The sequence below is a fragment of the Bos taurus genome, chromosome 1 (assembly GCF_002263795.3).
Source record: "Bos taurus isolate L1 Dominette 01449 registration number 42190680 breed Hereford chromosome 1, ARS-UCD2.0, whole genome shotgun sequence".
NCBI classification, from domain to species: domain Eukaryota; kingdom Metazoa; phylum Chordata; class Mammalia; order Artiodactyla; family Bovidae; genus Bos; species Bos taurus.
Window position 1 is genome coordinate 58548632 of NC_037328.1, and position 22248 is coordinate 58570879.

Here is a 22248-nt window from a genome sequence, read left to right on the forward strand (position 1 = left end):
GCCAATCTGATCACATGGACCACAGCCTTGTCTAACTAAATGAAACTAAGCCATGCCATGTGGGTCCACCCAGGATGGGTGGTTCATGGTGGAGAGGTCTGACAGAATGTGGTCCACTGGAGAAGGGAATGGCAAACCACTTCAGTATTCTTGCCTTGAGAACCCCATGAACAGTATGAAAAGGCAAAATGATAGGATACTGAAAGAGAAACTCCCCAGGTCAGTAGGTGCCCAATATGCTACTGGAGATCAGTGGAGAAATAACTCCAGAAAGAATGAAGGGATGGAGCCAAAGCAAAAACAATAGCCAGCTGTGGATGTGACTGGTGATAGAAGCAAGGCCCGATGCTGTAAAGAGCAATATTGCATAGGAACCTGGAATGTCAGGTCCATGAATCAAGGCAAACTGGAAGTGGTCAAACAAGAGATGGCAAGAGTGAATGTCGACATTCTAGGAATCAGCGAACTGAAATGGTCTGGAATGGGTGAATTTAACTCAGATGACCATTATATCTACTACTGTGGGCAGGAATTCCTTAGAAGAAATGGAGTAGCCTTCATGGTCAACAAAAGAGTCCGAAATGCAGTACTTGGATGCAATCTCAAAAATGACAAAATGATCTCCGTTCATTTCCAAGGCAAACCATTCAATATCACAGTGATCCAAGTCTTTGCCCCAACCAGTAACGCTGAAGAAGCTGAAGTTGAACAGTTCTATGAAGACCTACAAGACCTTTTAGAACTAACACCCAAAAAAGATGTCCTTTTCACTACAGGGGACTGGAATGCAAAAGTAGGAAGTCAAGAAACACTTGGAGTAACAGACAAATTTGGCCTTGGAGTACAGAATGAAGCAGGGCAAAGGCTAATAGAGTTTTGCTAAGAAAATGCACTGGTCATAGCAAACACCCTCTTCCAACAACACAAGAGAAGACTCTACACATGGACATCACCAAATGGTCAACACCGAAATCAGATTGATTATATTCTTTACAGCCAAAGATGGAGAAGCTCTGTACAGCCAGCAAAAACAAAACCCAGAGCTGACTGTGGCTAAGATCATGAACTCCTTATTGTAAAATTCAGACTTAAATTGAAGATAGTAGGGAAAACCACTAGACCATTCAGGCATGACTCAACATTTTACTAGAAGTTTAAGTGCAGTAAGTGCAACAGACTTGAAATAAAAGGCATATACATTAGGAGAACAGGAAATAGAAACTAACTTTATTGCCAATAGACATGATTATTCATTTAGAAAATCTCAGATAATCTACAAAAATTTCTAGATTTAATGAGTGAATTTAGTGGTGTCTCGGTGGTAAAGAATCTGCCTGCCAATAAGGGAGATGCAGATTTGATCCCTGGGTTGGGAAGATGCCCTGGAGAAGGAAATGGGAACCACTCCAGTGATCTTACCTGGGAAATCCCATGGACAGAGGAGCTTGGCAGGCTACAGTCCATAGGGCCACAAAAGAGTTGGACACTACTTAGCGACTAAATAACAATGATAACAAAATTGAAAATTATTTGAAGCTAAAAGAAACATTTATATACACTAGCAAAGAACAATTGGAATTGAAATTTTAAAAATAACATTTACATCAGAACTTCCCAATAATGAAGTACGTAGGTATAAATCTAACAAATATGTAGGCTCTATATGCTAACAAATGTAACACATTAACAAAAGAAGTCTAAATAAATGTTTATAGATTGGAAGACTCAATATTATTGAGGTCTCCGTTCTCTCAAATGAAAAACCCCAGAATACTTTTTCATAGATGAGGAAATAGACAAACTGATTTTAAAATTTGTATGGAAAAAACAAAGGATTTAGAATAGCCAAAATAATGCTGAAAAAGAACAAAGCTGGAAGACATACATTACTCAATTTCAAGACTTACTATAAATCTGTAGTAATCAAGACAGTCTGAGATTTGCCAAGGATAGACATTTAGATAAATGGAACAGAAAATAGCTCAGATATAAATTCATACAAATATTGTGAACTCATTTTTGACAAAGGTGCAAATGCAAAAATAATTTAATGGAGAAAAGTTCATCTTCAACAAATGGTACTGGAACAATTAGATGTCCATAAGCAGAAAATGAATGAACCTTGAAGCAAAACACACTATTTACAGAAATTACCTCAAAATGGATCATAGAACTAAATATAAAACTGTAGAATTTGTAGAAGAAAACATCTGGGTTTTTTCCCTAGAGGAAATCTCTGTTTGAATTTGATGATGAATCTTTAGGTGTAACACCAATAGCATGATTTATACAAGAAAGAATCGATAAGTTGTACTTCATCAAAATTAAAATCTTTTGCTATGCAAAAGATACATTTTAGAGGGTGAAAATATAAGACACAAACAGGGAGAAAATAGCTGTAAATCACATATCTGATTAAAAAAACAAACATACACGTCTATCCACAATAGAAACTATTCTTAAAAGTCAACAGTAAGAACACAAACAACCCTATTAAAAAATGGGCCGATTAGCTTTTTTGCAATGGGTTTGCCGCCAGGACACAGGTGTCATGAAAACCACCATTAAACCTAAGCAAAAATGGGAGAGGAAAAGACCCACATCAACATTGTTGTCATTGGGCACGTAGATTCAGGGAAGTCTACCATGACTGGCCATCTGATCTACAAATGTAGCGGGGTCGACAAGAACAATTGAAAAGTTCGAGAAGGAGGCTGCCTAGATGGAAAAGGGCCTTCCTTTATGCCTGGGTCTTGGACAAACTGAAAGCTGAATGTGAGCGTGGTATCACCGTTGATATCTCCCTGTGGAAATTTGAGACCAGCAAGTACTATGTTACCATCATTGATGCGCCAGGACACAGAGACTTCATGAAAAACAGGCACATCCCAGGCTGACTGTTCTGTCCTGATTGTTGCTGCTGGTGTTGGTGAATTTGAAGCTGGTATCTCCAAGAACGGGCAGACTTGTGAGCATGCCCTTCTGGCTTACACTCTGGGTGTGAAATAACTAATTGTTGGCGTTAACAAAATGGATTCCACTGAGCCAACCTACAGCCAGAAGAGATACGAGGAAATTGTTAAGGAAGTCAGCACCTACATTAAGAAAATTGGCTACAACCCTGACACAGTAGCATTTGTGCCAATTTCTGGCTGGAATGGTGACAACGTAATGGAGCCAAGTGCTAACCTTCCATGGTTCAAGGGATGGAAAGTCACTCGTAAGGACGGCAATGCCAGTGGAACCGTCCTGCTTGAAGCTCTGGATTGCATCCTGCCACCAACTCACCCAACTGACAAACCCTTGCGTTTGCCCCTCCAGGATGTCTATAAAATTGGTGGTATCAGTACTGTCCCTGTCGATAGGGTGGAGACTGGTATTCTCAAACCTGGCATGGTGGTCACCTTTGCTTCAGTCAATGTAACAACTGAAGTGAAGTCTGTAGAAATGCACCATGAAGCATTGAGTGAAGCCCCTCCTGGGGACAATGTGGGCTTCAATGTGAAAAACGTATCTGTCAAAGATGTTTGTCGTGGCAATGTGGCTGGTGATAGCAAAAATGACCCACCAATGGAAGCAGCTGGCTTCACAGCTCAGGTGATTATTTGGAACCATCGAGGCCAAATCAGTGCTGGATATGCACCTGTGCTGGACTGTCACACAGCTCACGTTGCTTGCAAGTTTGCTGAGCTGAAGACTGATCGTCTTTCTGGGAAAAAGCTGGAAGATGGCCCTAAATTCTTGAAATGTGGTGATGCTGCCATCGTTGATATGGTTCCTGGCAAGCCCGTGTGTGTCGAGAGCTTCTCTATCTTCCCCAGGGCTATTTTTTGCTGTGGATGACATGAGACAGACAGTCGCTGTGGGTGTCATTAAAGCAGTGGACAAGAAGGCAGCTGGAGCTAGCAAGGTCACCAAGTCTGCCCAGAAAGCTCAGAAGGCTAAATGAATATTATCCCCAATACCTGCCACCCCAGTATTAATCAGTGTTGGAAGAATGGTCTCAGAACTGTTTGTCTCAATTGGCCATTTAAGTTTAGTAGTAAAAGACTGGTTAATGACAACAATGCATCGTAAAACCTTCAGAAGGAAAGGAGAATGTTTTTGTGGTCCATATGTTTTGTGTGTGGAAGTTTAAGTTATTTATTTGTAAAATCAGTACTTTTTAATGAAAACAACTTGACCAAAAATCTGTCACAGAATTTGAGACCCATTAAAAATAAGTTTAATGAGGAAAAAAAAAATGGGCAGATTCTTTACCAAAGGAGATATATGGATGGCAAATAAGCATATGAAAAATTGCACACTATCATAGGAAAATACAGATTAAACGCACAATTAAATAAATGACATATCTAATAGAATTGCTAAAATTAAACACTAAAACAGTGGACAACACCAAATGATGATGAGGCTGCAAAGATATAAGACTCCCCTGTGTTGGAAGATGTGAGTGAGTGTGATTGACCTCTACCGTAGAGAGCTCACCAGTCAGGTACCTGATATTGGTCCTTGTTCTAGCTGTCACTCTTTGTGATTCTCAGTGTGGAGTCTCTCTGGAGTGGGATAGCTTCAACCTTCTCTTGTGTATTTTTTGAGCTGAGACTTTCTCCACACTGTGGCTTATCCATTAGTGTCCACTTTCTGTCTCTTAAAATTTAATCAAAACTTCTAGTCAACCAATGTACGCATTCTGTCTACCCCTCAGCATTGCAAAAGGAACAGAACTAGACACTCATGTCAACTTAGACCAGAAGTTCCATGGACTAGATTTGTTCTATGTACTATTCACACTTCTAAATATGATCGTTGCTTTGAATGTATTCTCTTGGGAGAACGTATACTTTTTATAGTGACACCATTGCTCAAAACATTTTTTAATGTCTTTGATTAAATGAGTGAACAAGGTAGATTTTTTACCCTAGAAAATGTTGCACTGGAGAAATATAATTCAAAACAAAATATCCTACCCACCCAGAAAACCTCTCTACAAAAGTAAAAGAGAAAGAAAACACTTGGTTTTATTATTGAATAAGCATTAAATTAGAGTGTGATGGACATCACAAGCAATCTGCAAAAGAGGTTGTGAAGGCAGAAAGAAATCTCCTCTTTTTATGTAGGCAGGCAGATACAGCCATTACACATATTCTAAAGGTAAGTAATAACTAGCCCTCAAGTTGAGGCTTCCCTGGTGGCTCAGAGGTTAAAGCGTCTGCCTGGAATTCAGGAGACCTGGGTTCGATCCCTGGGTCAGGAAGATCCCCTGGAGGAGGAAATGGCAACCCACTCCAGTACTCTTGCCTGGAGAATCCCATGGAGGGAGGAGCCTGGTAGGCTACAGTCCATGGGGTTGCAAAGAGTTGGACATGACTGAGTGACTTCACTTTCACTTTCACTTTCAGCCCTCAAGTTAGAGGACTTGACAGCACCATATGTCATATCAGTTTATCCTAAATTCATCTGGTAATTGGGTCGGCTATGTTAGCTAATTGGCTTTATCCAAAGGAAAAATAAACTCACTTCTTAAAGACAGGAGTTAGTTTGCAACTTGAATCAAGGCAGCCATGGAAATTACCCAGTCAGAGAAACTAGGAGATGGGGTCTTATCATCCCTGTTGTTTGAAAGAGGTGGCTCCCAAGTCCTGGAGGAAACATCAGGGTTATAAAACTGGCAAGAAGCCTATTTAGCTTTTAAAAAGATTTCACATCTCACAGGTGCAGAGAAAGAATTTACAGGCTTTCAAAGGAAAATGCTCTAAAGAGAGGAGGGGGGTCTCTTTCCGTTTTTTTTTCACCAGAGAAAATTAATTTTTTCTTTTTCAGTTTGCATCTGCCCTTACAGTTTGCTCAGGTAAAAAGCAAAGGAACAACAACAACAAAACCAGCAATGTAAAGTATAAAAAAATGCGAATGGTTATCTTTTGTAGTTTATGTACAAAATTATAATAGAAAGCAATCCTAAAAATGTTGTTCCAGAGTCTGACTTAAGCAAATCACTGTTCTTGGACTCCCAAAGATGATTGTGAGGTAGGAGATAGATGGGCTTCAGATTGGAAATTTACAATCAGCCACCCTTCTGCTTTCATTTCTTGAGATAAGAGATAGGTGGGCTTCAATTGAGGAATTTACAACTAATAAAAACAGAGTAAATAGCCAGTCTTTGTCTCTTAACTCAAGGGAATAATCATGGCAAGGACAAAGAAAGGACAAAACCCTGTCTGATAAGCGAGACACTACACATGCGCAGAAAGGCTCCTTGGAGTAAAAAATCAGAGGGTCATTTGAGGCCATAATGAGTCACGCTTGATCCATCTTGGCTAGGGTGTGCGTGCACACCCCAGGGAGGGTCCTGAGACAAATTAACCAGGTGGGACAAAGCAAGGTGATTGGCCTGAGGGAAGACCCGGAAGACTGCCCCTTCATAAAGGATTTAAACTTAACCAAAAGGCGTGACTTTCTCTCTGAGCTAGCCCACACGCCTTTCCACGTGTACTTTTCAATAAACTTTACTTTACTCTTTTCCGCCTCCTTGCCTGAATTCGTTCTTGACTAGGCAGGCAAGACTAGGGAACTTAGCCCTAACTGCTGGCTCCTGTGGCCCATTGGTTAGGACTCCTGGTCTTGGAAACTAGGAGCCTGCTTCCAGCTACCTTTCGCTGCTGCTTGCTGCAAGCTGCCACTTACAGCAAGCTGCCACTTACTGCCACTCATGTCTGAAATCAATTGCTGCTAGAAAAGAATACTTTGGGATGTGTGTTTCCTGCTGTTATTGCGTAAAAAACACATTCTCTTAATTCATCATCATCTCCCTTACAGAGCTATGCCTAAATTCTTCTGTAAAATTAAATAGTACATAAATAATACATTGTTTGTTTGAAAATGAGTGTACGACTTATTGTGCAAGCTTACTCTGGGAGTATATAGTGCTGATTCACTCCATCTGTATTCCTGTTAACACTTTTCACATATTTCAACTGTATCCTTTGTTATATTTTAGTTAATAAAGTAAATCTTTAGGCATTGGAGCCATTCACTTGGCTGAAATTGGTCATGTAAAAACTAGCAAGTTGATGTTAATACGTGCATCAAAGTGACCTGTGCTGCTTGGTTAATTTACTTAACTTTATTTAAATTTTCCAGTAACCAATTATAAAGTTATAAAAGGGACTTCCCTAATGGCTCAGTGATAAAGAATCCATCTGCAATGCAGGAGAGGCAGGAGAGGCAGGTTTGATTCCTGTGTCAGGAAGGTTCTCTCAAGGAGGAAATGGCAGCCCACTGTAGTATTATTACCTGGAAAATCCCATGGACAGAGGAGCCTGGCAGGCTACAGTCCATGGAATCACACAGAGTTGGACACAACTGAGCACGAACACACACACACACAGAATTATGAACACATAAAACAATTTTTGACAAACATAATTCAATTGTGGATTAATCAGACTGTTAACATGACTCAAGTCAGGTAGAAGATTGCCTTCTGAAGTGCCGATTAGTGTTGTGGTACAGGTTTATTAGTCAGTAGGGAAACTGGGAGGAAAAAAAGGTAAAATCCCTTTGCTTTTAAAAAATTTTTTGTCCATATCTTGTCTGGGACTTATTGCTAGGAAGCCATCTTATAAAAAAACAACCTAAGTGAGGTAGGAGTTTATTACAATAAAACATACCTGTTTTAGAGAGATTGTTTTTAAAAACCACTGAAAAAAACCTGTCAATCTATATCAAATAGTCTTCAGTTAAAATGCTAGCATATCTTTGAATAGAGTTAATGAAGGAAAGTTATGACCAACCTAGATAGCATATTCAAAAGCAGAGACATTACTTTGCCAACAAAGGTCCGGCTAGTCAAGGCTATGGTTTTTCCTGTATGCATGTGAGAGTTGGACTGTGAAGAAGGCTGAGCGCCGAAGAATTGATGCTTTTGAACTGTGGTGTTGAAGACTCTTGAGAGTCCCTTGGACTGCAAGGAGATCCAACCAGTCCATTTTGAAGGAGATCAGCCCTGGGTGTTCTTTGGAAGGAATGATGCTAAAGCTGAAACTCCAGTACTTTGGCCACCTCATGCGAGGAGTTGACTCATTGGAAAAGACTCTGATGCTGGGAGGGATTGGGGGCAGGAGGAGAAGGGGACGACAGAGGATGAGATGGCTGGATGGCATCAGACTCGATGGATGTGTCTGGGTGAACTCTGGGAGTTGGTGATGGACAGGGAGGCCTGATGTTGCAAAGAGTCATGGGGTCGCAAAGAGTCAGACACGACTGAGCGACTGATCTGATCTGAATGTAAAATAGAGCAGCGGTTCTCAAATTGTGGTCCACAGACTAGCCACATTGACGTCAGCTGGGACCTTGCTAGATGTGCACACTCTTCCCCCAGCCCAGACGTAGTTAATCGGAAACGTGGGGAGGGGCCTGGAAATCTGTATTGTGATCAATCTACCAGGTATGTCTTTTTTTTTTAATTAAAAAAAATTTTTTTGAACTTTTTGTTTTATATTGGAGAGAATCCAACTGCAGTTTAGGAGACACAGGTTCGATCCCTGGGTCGGGAAGATCCTCTGGAGGAGGACATGGCAATCCCTCCAGTATTCTTGCCCAAGAAATCCCGTGGACAGAGGAGCCTGGCAGGCTACAGTCCATAGAGTGGCAAAAGAGTTGGATACAACTTAGCGACTAAACAACAGCCAATTAACAATGTTGTGATAGTTTTAGGTGAACAGCAAAGGGACTCATCCATACATATACATGTATCCATCCTCCCCACAAACTCCCTTTCCACAGACTGTCACATTATACTCAGCAGAGTTTCCTGTGCTATACAGTAGGACTTCGTTCTACCACATATTTCTGATCTGATATTTGAGAAGAACTGAATTAATAAAATGTTTCAGTGGTTTAGATAAAAGTTTCAGAATACCTCAGGATGACCTTTAGCCCCATCCCTGTTTTAGAAATGCATACTAGTGAATGAGTAACTTAATCTGCTTAATTATTTACTAGGATTTTTTCTTTTTTGATTTGGTGGTGTCTCAGTTCTGTTTTGCTGAAGGAAGCACTGTGAAAGACTTGAATTCCTTTGTTAAGTTTTTAGTATTTGCTTAGAAATTTAACATGAGCAAATTTAAATATCTTGGGATTCATAACCTTAATAACTTTTTCCTAAAATTACTAGTCACTTAATATTATTTAAAAATATATCAATTAAGCTAAATCTCCTCATAGCAGCTCTTTATAGCTTATTAATAATTTAGCAATGCTTTTTACATTAGCCACAGAGCCATGTCTTAATCTTAGAGGTGCGGTGTTAACTTACTGGTAGGCAGTGGCATTTATCAGAGCCCTCTTGATTTTGCTGGATTTTAGTGCTGAGTTAGAAATGACCAAATTTGAAGCTAAACTTAAAATATATAAAATCTATAGAGTCATCCCTCCCTCACTCTCATCCAGCATCTAATTAGTTACCAATTCCCTATCCGTGTGTGTGTGCAAAGTTGCTTCAGTAGCGTCTGACTCTTGGTGACCCTATAGACTGTAGCCTGCCAGGCTCCTCTGTCCATGGGATTCTCTAGGCACGAATACAGGAATGGGTTATCAAGCCCTCCTCCAGGAGATCTTCCTGACCCAGGGATTGAACCCGTGTTTCTTGTGTCTCCTGCACTGGCAAGTGGGTTCTTTACCTCTAGTGCCATCTGGGAAGCCCCAGTCAGTACTACCCCTTAAATATCTCTGAATCTAACTACTTCTTTCTCTAGTACTGCCATCTTTTGGTCTGAGCCACCATCAGTTTCCCCCTGGATTTCCTAATGATTTATCTAAATCCATTCTCACAGTGTGAATTATTTGGTGTTTAATAACATACATCTGATTATGTTCCTTCACTTGATACTCACTGATGGCTTTTCATAAAGTCCACAGTCTGCCATGGTCTGTGAGACCTTACATGATCCAGCTTCTCCAGCTTCTCTAGCAGGAGATCTATCTTTGTATAGTTGCTTAAAGGTATTGTTTCTTTCTACCACAGGGCCTTTGCACATCCTGTTCCCTCATGGTCCAGTTGACCCTTTATTGATCTTTAGATTTCAGTTTAAAAGTCACTTTTTCTGGAGAACTTTTCTATATATATTCTCTCTGCCCCATACCCCATACCTATATGCTCCTTGTTGTACACTTTCAGCTTTCTCCACACTTTGGTCATTAGGCTGTTTTTCTATCTGTTTATTGTATACCTTCTCCACTAGACTGCATTCCACAAGGGCAAGTTTTATTTCTCGTAACCCTGCTGCTACTGCTACTGCTAAGTCACTTCAGTCGTGTCCGACTCTGTGTGACCCCATAGACGGCAGCCACCACGCTCCCCCATCCCTGGGATTCTCCAGTCAAGAACACTGGAGTGGGTCTGGTAACCCTAGTGACTAGCAAAAAATATCTGGTGTGTGGTGCTCAAAGTATAGGAAGAAGGGAATGAATGAATGAATGAATGAACTAATGAACAAAGCGATGACTTTCCCTGGTTAAAGTACTATGAGATTTGTGAAGTTGGCACAGTTTTTAGTTACTAAGCCGTTCCTTATTTCTTGTGTATGTAGATTATGCTTGTGCTCTTCAGAGGGACATTTTGCTTCAGGGACGACTCTACCTTTCAGAAAACTGTATGTTTCTATAGCAACATCTTCAGATGGGAAACTACATTAAGACATGTTTTCATTAGATTTGCTGATATAAATAATCGCATAGACAAGTATGTATACAGCGCTCCTAAAAACAGTGTACTTTAGATTTCAAAGTAAGTTGATATATATTTATCTATACTTGTATACATCTACATTTATTTATGTGTAGTATAAGTGTGTAACATATTTTTCTTAATACATCGAGCTCCATTTGTATATATTTAATATAATTGGGAAAGAGATTTCAGGTTGAAAAAAGCTTGAACACACCTCCTTTGGCTGCCAAAAGCAGGTCTTATGTGACAGACTGAGTTTTGTTTGTGTCTCTGTGTGTTTTAATATGGAACATAAACTCTTTCATGTCTTTTTACACTTTATCCTAATATTAGATAATAGGAGCTGATGGGGGAAATTACTGAAGGAAAGAATGTCTGTTTACCATGTTTTCCTCCAAGAATGCAAACATGTGCTCATTAACTCCTTCAGGTTTTTAATCTGAATATTATGGACCAGGTTGATGTAATACTTGATATTTTGTGTTGTGTATGTTTCTGAGAAATTTGTTTTGCAGTTTTTCATTATTTTTTGTATGTTTAGATTTCTATTGATTTAAAGAACATAACCTTCATAACCAAGGAGAAAACTGCTCGACTTATCCTAAATGCTATCCAGATCGTTACAGAGGGTGAAAAGGTGAAAAACTACCTTTGCCTTATTACATAATGTAGAGAAAATTTGCCTCATACTAATCATCAGAGTTGGGAATACAAGCAGTTCTTGAAGTTAGGAATATCTGATAGAGATACACTGTATTTATACTAGATTTCTGTATACTTAAATACTGATTTTTGATTGACTTTAAATAACTACTCAAATTTTTTGTAGTTTATTATTTACAGAAAAGTTTCTCTCATATTTTTCATTTCTTAATTATAAGAGGTAGGTGGAATAAACCTTAGCAAAACATCCTTATCATTTTAAAAGACTCTAATAGTTATATGATTGTTGTTTAGTCAATAATACCTTCGCAGTATCAATTAATAAAAATGAACAGTTCTGGTGAACAGAGATTTGGTAGCATGTAAGTAAGGACATAATCATTACAACCTTTTTTTAGAATGGCAATTTGCTTTAGCTGCCATCATTTTTATTATGCACCTACAATATCCATCAGTTCTTGGTATGAAGAATATTTCTCTACTCACCTGGAAAATTAATTAACAGCTCTGTATGTAACTTTAGAAGCAAAATGCTGAGAAAGAAAAAGAAGGAAGGGAGGAAAAAGGAAAACATGGTAGGGGATGAAGGAGGAGAAGGAAGGAAGGAAACAGGGAAGGAAATGAAAGAGAAAAGAGGCAGTAGAGCAGAGGACAGGGGAGATAAATAGATTGAATCATTATAATGATACTTTTTAATCTTGTAAGGTTTCTTTCACATGCACTTTTGGTTTTAAACAGTCTCATCATTACAAAACACTTCCAGGCACAGTACAAAGAACTTTTCCCCTGGAAACTATTTGAGAATAAGTTGTCACTCTGAAGCCTTATCACCCCAGAAGTCTAGCATGTATTTCCATCAAAGACATTCTCCTACCTAACCACTGCATGACCATCAAATGCAAGACTTTAGTATTGATCATTGTCACTGCTGCGTTCTCAAACCTGTTTCAGTTTCCTCTATTATCCCAATAATATCCTTTATAGCAAATAGACCCAGTTCAGAAATGTGTATTACATTTAGTTGTCAAGGTCTTTAATTTCCATATTCTAAACTAATCTCTTAGTTGTTCCTTGACTTTTGTGCCCTTGACACTTCTAAAGATTATATTAATGGGTAAGTTATTTTGTAGGATATCCCTCAGTTGTCTTTATCTGGTATTTTCTTATGATTAAGTTTAAGTTTTGCAATTTTGGCAGAAATAACACAGAAGTTCGGACAAGGCAATGGCACCCCACTCCAGTACTCTTGCCTAGAAAATCCCATGGATGGAGGAGCATGGTAGGCTGCAGTCCATGGGGTCGAGAAGAGTCGGACACGACTGAGCGACTTCACTTTCACTTTTCACTTTCACGCATTGGAGAAGGAAATGGCAACCCACTCCAGTGTTCTTGCCTGGAGAATCCCAGGGATGGGAGCCTGGTGGGCTGCCATCTATGGGGTCGCACAGAGTCAGACACAACTGACGTGACTTAGCAGCAGCAGCAGCACAGAAGTTATTCTCTGTTCTTTCCATTGCATCCTCTCAGATGGTGGGGCTTCTTAAGTGGTGCTTGTGGTAAAGAACCTGCCTGCCAGTGCAGGAGACAAAAGAGGCGTGGGTTGGATCCCTGGGTTGGGAAGATCCCCTGGAGTGGGAAAAGACAACCCACTCTAGTATTTTTGCCTGGAAAATTCAGTGGACAGAGGAGCCTAGTGGGCTATAGTCCATGGGCCACAATTGAGCAACTGAACACACATTCACACACACACACACACACACACATCTTGCTGTTGATATTCTTGATATTCATTTTGATCATTTAATAAGATGGTGTAAATAAGACTTTACTGTAAAGTTAGTCTGTTTTCCTTTGTAATTATGTTTTGTAGTAAGCTACTTTGTAAATATACAATTCCTCATCAAATTCATTCATTTATTTACTCATATCAGTGTGACCTCATAATGTCTTATTTTAGTTAATAAGTTATAATCCACTGCTATCATTATTTATTTTAATACTCAAATTGTCCCAGGTTTGGTCAGTGGGAGCCCCTCAAACTGGCTCTAGTATCCTTTTGACTGTTTTCAGCATTATTTGAGCATTTCCTTGCTTTTTAGCACAGATATTACAGGCTTTCCCCATCTCAGTCCTGGAGTCAACCAGGGCGTGAGAGCCCAGTAGTCCTGGCGCCCAGGCTCTTGTGTGCAGACTCGGTAGTTGTGGTACACGGGCTTCGTTGCTCTGTGGCATGTGGGGTCTCCCCAGATCAGGGATCAAACCTGTGTCTCCTGCATTAACAGGCAGATTCTTTACCACTGAGCCACCAGAGAAGCCCTAAAATAAACTTATTCTTAATTGTACAATTAATATATCTGACGAGGAAAAATTATAAATTTCTCTATGGCAGAACAATCAAACTAAGTTAGAATTGAAACACACGTAACACACCCCAGCACGTCCCTATTTGGGATAGGCTTCTCCCAGCGTGCAGTGTACATCTGTGTTACGTGTTAACCAGACCTCCTGGGGCAGGAGGCTGTAATCAACCTTTGAGGAGAATACACCTATTCTTCAGACACCAGTGTTGTCATTTTAAGATTAATATTTCTTTTTCCATCCCATACAGGGGTTCTCAGTGAGCTAAAGACTCGCTCTGTACATACACACTTGACCAAACATTTCTGATGAACTTTATAATTTAACCTGTTAATACGATACATGATTCTTTGTCTAACTGCATCTCTAACTGCTGACTAGTGGAACAGTCCTCAGAAATTTCTGACTGTCTCTGGGTTCTAATCTTCAGTTTGGCTTGAATAAATTTCTCTTTTATTCTTGGCTTGATGGTTAATTGAATTTTTGTCCACATATGTATACGTTGCATTATTTGACAAAGTCATCAAACAGTTCTGAAACTAACATCTTCCTTCCATGCTAATCTCATTGCCTTTTTAGAGGCAAACACTGTTATCAGTTTGGTATATATCTTTTCAGGGCTTCCCTGGTGGCCCAGTGGTAAAGAACCTGCCTTGCCAATGCAGGAGACTCAGGTTCAATCCCTGGGTTGGGAAGATTCCCTAGAGAAGGAAATGGCAACCCACTCCAGTATTCTTGCTTGGGAAATCCCATGGGCAGAGGAGCCTGGCTGGCTACAGTCCATGGGATAGCATATGTCTTTTCATACCTTTCCTTTGTATTTACATGTATGCTGCTGCTGCTGCTGCTGCTAAGTCGCTTCAGTTGTGTCCGACTCTGTGCGACCCCATAGACGGCAGCCCACCAGGCTCCCCCATCCCTGGGATTCTCCAGGCAAGAACACTGGAGTGGGTTGCCATTTCCTTCTCCAATGCATGAAAGTGAAAAGTGAAAGTGAAGTCGCTTAGTCATGTCCAACTCCTAGTGACCCCATGGACTGCAGCCTACCAGGCTCCTCCATCATGGGATTTTCCAGGCAAGAGTACTGGAGTGGGGTGCCATTGCCTTCTCCAAATGTATATATATAAGCGTATATCTTTGCTTTGTTTTTAAAGTAAGTGTTATCCTATATTTGTTGTCCTTCAGTTCTCCTTTCTTAAAAAAAGCAACATTGTTTCTTGGAGTCACAGGTTAGCACATGTAGATAGTCCTCTCTCTGTTTATTAATGTGCTGTATAATATTTTGTAGAATGGATTTACTATGGTTTCCTGGACCATTAGTTCATTTCCATTGTTTTATTACAAACAGTACTGTGGTGAACAGCCTGACCGTGCTTTCTTAAGCTCATGTGTGGCTCTTTCTCACATAGGTAATGGAATTTCAGGGTCAAACATTTAAATTTTCATAATGATAACAACAACTAGCATTTGCCAAATATATATTACTTGTTCTAAATACTGTGTATTTTTACATTGATTTTCTCTTTGGTTCTCACAGAAATTTGCTACCATAATTATTGTGTACATGAGGAAGCTAAAGAAAAGTGATTTCAAGTCATAGAACTAAGTGGTAGAGCCAAGATATCAACCCAGGTAGTTTAATTGCAGAGATCTTGGTCCTAACTACCGCGCTCTATTGATTCAGTGATCTCTTTTCCATCATCATGGGGGGAAAGACTACACTATTAAATATTTATCTTACAGTGTGCTCTACTGTAGTAAGGAAGGTTAATTGTGGTACTGTTAGTTGTTTTTGTTTCTAGTATACATTCTGTGCCCCAGCAGCTTAGAGATATCATTATCCAGAACTCCCAAATTAAGGTTCCTATTATTATGATTTTGGCCTCACTGCATGGCTTCTGGGATCTCACTTCCCTGACCAGGGACTGAACCCAGGCCACGGCTGTGAAAGCCTGGAATTCTAACTGCTAGGCCACCAGGGACCTCCCTAGGTTATTACCGAAGCAAGATTTATTAATGGATTTTTAAAGTTGGATATCTACCAGGTCATAAAATAAGCTTTAATAAATCCAAAAGAATTGAAATAATACAAAATGTGGTCTCTAATCACAGTGGGATGAAATTAAAATTCAATAATAGAAGGAAATTTGGGAAACTCACAAAAAAGTGGGTATTAAGCATAATATTCGTAGAAAGCCAATAAGTGAAAGAAGAAATCACAAGGAAAATTAGAAAATACTTTGAGTAAATGAAAAGAGAAACACAACATACCAAACTTATGAGATACAGCTAAAGCAGTGCCTAAGAGGGAGATTTATAACTATAAACACCTACATTGAAAAAGAAGAGTGATCTCAAATCAATAACTTTCCACCTTAAGAAATTGGAAAAAAGAGAGGAAACTAAACACAAAGCAAATAGAAGCAAGGAAACAGTAAAGGTTAGAATAAAAATGAATTAAATAAAGAATGGAAAAATAATGTTAATTAAAAGAACCGTAAATTCTTTATTTGAAAAGATCCCCAAAATTGACAAACCTTTAGCTAGGTTACCCAAGACAAAAGATTAAAATTATTATGTTCAGAAGTAAAAGTGGTAACATTACTACTAACCTTACAAAAATAAATGGTTTATACTATGAACAATTGTATACCAACAAATTAACCTAAACGAAATGGACAAATACCTAGAAAGTCACAAACTATTGAAACTGACTCAATCAGAAGTAGAAAATCTGAATAAACCTATAACTAGGAAAGAGATTGAATTAGTAATAAAAAATCTACCGATAGAGAAAAACTCAGGCCCAGATGGCTTCATTGATCAATCTGTCAAATGTTACAGTAGAATTAACACCAATCTGTCACAAAACGTTCCAAAAAGGAGTTCCCAACTTGCTCTATGAAGGCAGTATTATTACTGTGATACCAAAACCAGACAAAGAACATCACAGGAAAACTACAGACCAATATTTATGTTCATTGTGTCTATGAATGTAGAAACAAAAATCCTCAAGAAAATATTAGCAAGCCAACATCAGCAACATATGAAAAGGTTATATACCATGATTTATACAAGGTTGTTCAACACATGAAAATCAATCAATGTAATACACTATTAGTAGAATAGAGGACAAAAAACATGATCATGTCAATCTGTACAGCAAAAATTTTTGACAAAATATAACATCCTTTCATGATTAAAAAACAAAAACAAGCTAGGGCTAGCAAGGAATTTCATCAGTTGGATAAAGTTCATAGCCACATATTTACTAGTGAGAGACTAATTATTCCCCTTTAAGGTCAGGAATAAGACAAGGATGTCCTTTCTTGCCACTTCTATCCAACATTGTATTGAAGGTTCTAGCCAGGAAAATTAGACAAGGAAAAAAGTAAAAGACATCTGCTTTAAAAATGAAATAAAACTATCTCTGTTGACAGATGACATGTTTTTCTGTATATAAAATCCCAAGAAAACCAATAAAAATGTGCTAGAACCAATAAATAAATTCAGCAATTGTTGGAAGAATTTAAAGGCAACTTAAGTAAAAGAAAAGAATCTCATGCTCATGGATTAGATAACTTAATATTGCTAGGATGACAGTACTCCACAAGTTAATCTGCAGATTTAATACAATCTGTATCAGAATCCCAACTGGCATTTTTATAGAAATTGACAAGTAGATCCTAAAATTCACATGGAAATGTAATTTACCCAGAATAGCAAAAACAATCTGGAAAAAGAACAAAGTTGGATGAATTAGTCTGTTAGGTCTGCCATGACAAAATGCTATCAATTAAACAGCTTAAACAACAGAAATTTATTTTCTTAGAGTTTTGGAACCCAAAGGCCCCCATCTCCAAACACCATTACATTGGGAGTTGGGGCTTCAACATATGGATTGTAGGTGGACACAATTCAGACTAGAGCAACCTCATTTAACTTTAATTTTCTCCTTAAAATCTCTATATCCAAGTATAGCCATATTGGGGGTTAGAGTTTCAACATGTGAATTTGGGGGAATACAATTAGGTTCATAACACTAGAAGACTTATGCTTCTTGATTTCAATGCTTACTACAAACCAGTAATCAAGGCAGTATACCTACTGGCAAAAGTCTAGACAGGCAGATTAACGGCATAGAAATGAGAATCTAGAAATCTTAAAATTATCAATCATAAATTGATTTTTGACAAGGGTGCCGAAACAGTTCAGTGAGGAAAGAATAGTGCTGGATTCACCAAATGGTTTGCTGTTGTAATAACTAGGTATCAACATGCAAAAGAGTGAATTTTAACCCCTACGTCATATCATATACAAAATTAACTCAAAATGGATCATAGGCTTAAATGCAGGTCTGCTTCTAAGTTGATTCAGTCGTGTCTGACTCTGTGCAACCCCATAGACAGCAGCCCACTAGGCTCCTCTGTCCCTGGGATTCTCCAGGCAAGAACACTGGAGTGGGTTGCCATTTCCTTCTCCAATGCATGAAAGTGAAAAGTGAAAGTGAAGTCACTCAGTCGTGCCTGACTCTTAGCGACCCCATGGACTGGAGCCTACCAGGTCTAAAAGTATAAAATTATCAGAAGAAACTCTAGGTGTAAATACTCATGAGCTTTGGATTAGACAGTGGTTTCTTAGCTATGACATCGAAAGCTCAAGTGACAAGACTTCCCTGGTGGCCCAGTGGTGAAAACTCCACGCTTCCAATGCAGAGGGTGTGGGTTTGATCCTTGGTCGGGGAGCTAAGATCCCACATGCTGCATGGCCAAAAAGCTCAAGTGACAATAGAAAAAAAATAGATAAATTCAATTTCATCAAAATTAAAAGCTTTTGTGTTTGATGGGGCCCATCATGAAAGGGAAAAGACAGCTAACTCATAGATTGGGAGAAAAAATGTACAAGTTATATATTTGAGGAGGTGTTTGTATCCAGAATACATGAAGAACTCTTACAACTCAACAGGAAAAAGACAAATAGCGAAGTGAAAAATGGGCAAAGATTTTGAGTAGTAATTTCTCCAAAGAACATGTGCAAATGACCAAGTACATGCAAAGATGCTTAGGGTCATTAGCTTTTAGAGAAACATACATCAAAACTACAATGAGATATACCACTTCACACCCACTGGGATGGCTAAAATAATAAGACGGACATTAACAAATGTTGAACATGTGGTTAAACTGGAACCCTCATGCATTGCTGGTGGCATTGTAAAACTTTGAAATGTTTGAAATTGAGTTTGGCAGTTCCTCAAAATGTTGAATATAGAGCTACCATATGACCCAGCAATTCCCTTTCTGGGTTAATGCAAGAAAATTGAAAGCATATGGTTCACACAAAAACTTGCAATCAAATATTCATAGCATTATTCATAGTGGCCAAAAAATGGAAATATCATCAGATGAAAGTATGCATAAAAATATACAAAATACATATTCATACAATGGAATAGTATTTAGCAATAAAAAGGACTGAAACATTATGCCATGTGAACGAAGCCAGTCCTAAAGGACCACATATTGTATGATTCTATTTGTGTGTGTGTGTGTGCAAGATGTTCATCATAGCATTGTTTATATAACAAAGAGCCAATAACAGGGTAAAGACTGAATTATTACGCAATCATATGAACTAATTATTTGCAGTCTGAAATATATGCAAATGATTATGTATTTTTTACTTTTAAAAGTATTTCAGGATTTTACAGTACAGGGAAATAATAGCCATTATCTTGTAATAACTTTAAATGGAGTATATAACCTATAACAATATTGAATCACTGTGTTGTATACCTGAAACTAATATGTAGGGTAGCCTGCAAAATTCATTTGGTTTTTTCCACGAGCTGCTGCTGCTGCTGCTAAGTCACTTGAGTTGTGTCTGACTCTGTGCGACCCCATAGATGGCAGCCCACCAGGCTCCTCTGTCCCTGGGATTCTCCAGGCAAGAACACTGGAGTGGGTTGCCATTTCCTTCTCCTGTATGATTCTATTTTAATTAAATGTCCAGAACAGGCAAATTCATAGAAGTTGAAAATAAATTTGTTGCTAGGGAGAGGAAGGAATGTGGAGTGACTGCTAATGAATTTGGATATCTTTTCAGGTTGATGAAAATATTCTAAAGTTAGTAGTGATAGTTGTACAACTCAGGATATGCTAAATATTACTAATATGTATGCTTTTAGAAAAGTGAATGTAATGGTATGTGAATTATAGCTCAGTAGAACTGTTATTTTTTATTTTTTTGACAGATATTTATTTCTCTATAGCCATTATTTTGCAATAACATTAAAAATATTTTATTTTATATTGGAGTATATTTGATTTACAATGTTGTGTTAATTTGGGGTATACTGCAAAGTGGTTTAGTTATACATATACATATATCTCAGCTTCCCTGGTGACTCAGATGGTAAAGAATCTGCCTGCAGTGTGGGAGACCTGGTTTCCATCCCTGGGTTGGGAAGATCCCCTGGAAGAGGGCATGGCAACCTGACTCCAGTATTCTGGCCTGGAGAATCCCCATTGTCAGAGGTGCCTGGCCGGCTACAGTCCATGGGGGTCGCAAAGAGGTGGACATGACTGAGTGACTCAGCACAGTGCAGCACATGGAGGTATTTGTTCTTTTTCAACTTCTTTTCCATATAGGCTATTACAGAGTATTGAGTAGAGTTCCCTGTGCTATATAGCATGTCTTTGTTGATTATCTGTTTTATACATAGCGATGTATATCTGTTAATCCCAAATTTCTATCCCCCCTGCACCACCTTTCCCCTTTGTTAAACATGTTTGTTTCCTAAATCTGTGCATCTGTTTCTGTTTGTAAGTTCATTTGTATCATTTCTCTAGATTCCACATATAAGTAATATCATGTGATACTTGTCTTTGACTTCACTTAGTGTGATAATCTTTAGGTCCATCCATGTTGCTGCAAATGGCATTATTTCATTCTTTTTTATGCCTGAGTAACATTCCATTATATGTATGCACCACATCTTCTTTATCCATTCATGTGTTGATGGACACTTAGGTTGCTTCCATATCTTGGCTATTGTAAATAGTGCTGCAGTGAACATTGGGGTGCATGTGTATTTTCAAATTATGATTTTCTCTGGATATATGCCCAGGAGTGGAATTGCTGGATCATATGGTAGCTCTATTTTTAGTTTTTTTAAGGAACCTCCATACTGTATGCTTTTAGAAAAGTGAATTTTATGATATGTAAATTATAGCTCAGTAAAGCTGTTATTTAAAAAAATATATATGGCTTGAAGGAAGAGTAGAGATTTCCAGGTTATAAGAAAGGCTCCTTCTTAGCAGGAGTTTAAACACCACTGTCAGAAACCTTACCTCCTCTCCTCCCCACCTCCCAGCTAAGCCCCTCACTAGAGTGCTCTTAGGATTGAATAGCTTCTGATTTTTCAGGCAGCTGCTGAGGTCTGGGTCTTTTAAACAGTGCTCTGCTTGAATGTTCTCTCTTTCCCTGAATGCTGGGGGACTCAAAGTGACCTGGAAGTCAGGAGCTGGAGAGAGAGGAGAGAAGTGGGTGGGGTGGCGGTGGGGGATCTTGTCAAGCCCAGCCCTTTCCCTCTCCTTAAGGGAAAAGACAAGAGGGGCAGGGCAGCCTCAAGGTCAACCTCCTCCCACCCCCCTTAAGTCTGTATTGTCATTTGGGTGTCCAGTCTCCCCGGACCCCATGCCCATGCTTCTACCTGGGAGATGCCTAGGGGGGTTGGCCCAAGGAAGCTGGGTCCAGTGGTGCATAGCAACCACCTGGGGAGAACACCAAGTGAGTGCAGTAAGCCCTAAGCACCGGCAACTCCACTCTGCCCTTCCAGGTCCTGCTGCTGGAAGGCCCCACCTCACCTCCTGGGCTGCTCTTACTGGCAGGGGCTGAAAACTCCAGTATTGCCCTAGGGACATATTGTGATTAACCCTGCCCCCCAAATACCAAGTGTTTTCCGAGTGCATTCCCTCATTCTAACAAGGAGCCTGAGACTGCTACTGCAGTTTGTGTTTGTTATACCCTGGATCTGAGTGTCCTCTCCAAATCACTTTTGCACTTATCACATGCAAGTGAGTTGGGATGTATCCTCATGAAAACAAATACCTCCAGGGAAATGATAAAGTTCAGGCTTACAGAAGAGCTAGGAGAAACTGAGATCTGAAATTTAATGGTCAAAGGGAAAAAAAAGCTCTTTGAAGTGGGTGAAAGAGAGGGACTTGGAGAATACTTCTGAGGCCATTGTAGCCAAGTAACATTTTTCTATAGGCTGCAAGTAAAAGCTAACCCTTTTTGAAAACTTCCTGATGTCACCTGTGTTTTTGATGTGTGCATGAGGAGTATCACCATCTTTACTGTAGTTATACCTTTCAAATCTTTGCATTGCTTGGTTATCTTTAACATTGAACATGCAACTCTATTTCAAGTGGACAGTATACTCTAGTTTAAAATGATTTTTGGGGAGGCTATATACCACATGGCTTATGGGATCT

General features: G+C 39.1%; 1 protein-coding gene and 1 pseudogene across 4 annotated transcripts in view; both read left to right on the forward strand.

Moving 5' to 3' along the window:
• GRAMD1C (GRAM domain containing 1C) overlaps nt 1-22248 on the forward strand; it is a 99390-nt gene that overhangs the window by 29728 nt on the left and 47414 nt on the right. For 2 of the 4 annotated variants that reach the window (XM_059891361.1, XM_024997885.2), the window contains one exon: nt 20145-20366. The exons of the other annotated variants lie outside the window; for them this stretch is intronic. In XM_059891361.1, coding sequence (XP_059747344.1) covers nt 20361-20366 — 6 coding nt within the window. In that variant the 5' untranslated portion in view covers nt 20145-20360. The remainder of the gene's footprint in view (nt 1-20144; nt 20367-22248) is intronic. 4 annotated transcript variants of the gene reach the window in all.
• Nucleotides 505-20125, forward strand: LOC132345638 (elongation factor 1-alpha 1-like; annotated as a pseudogene).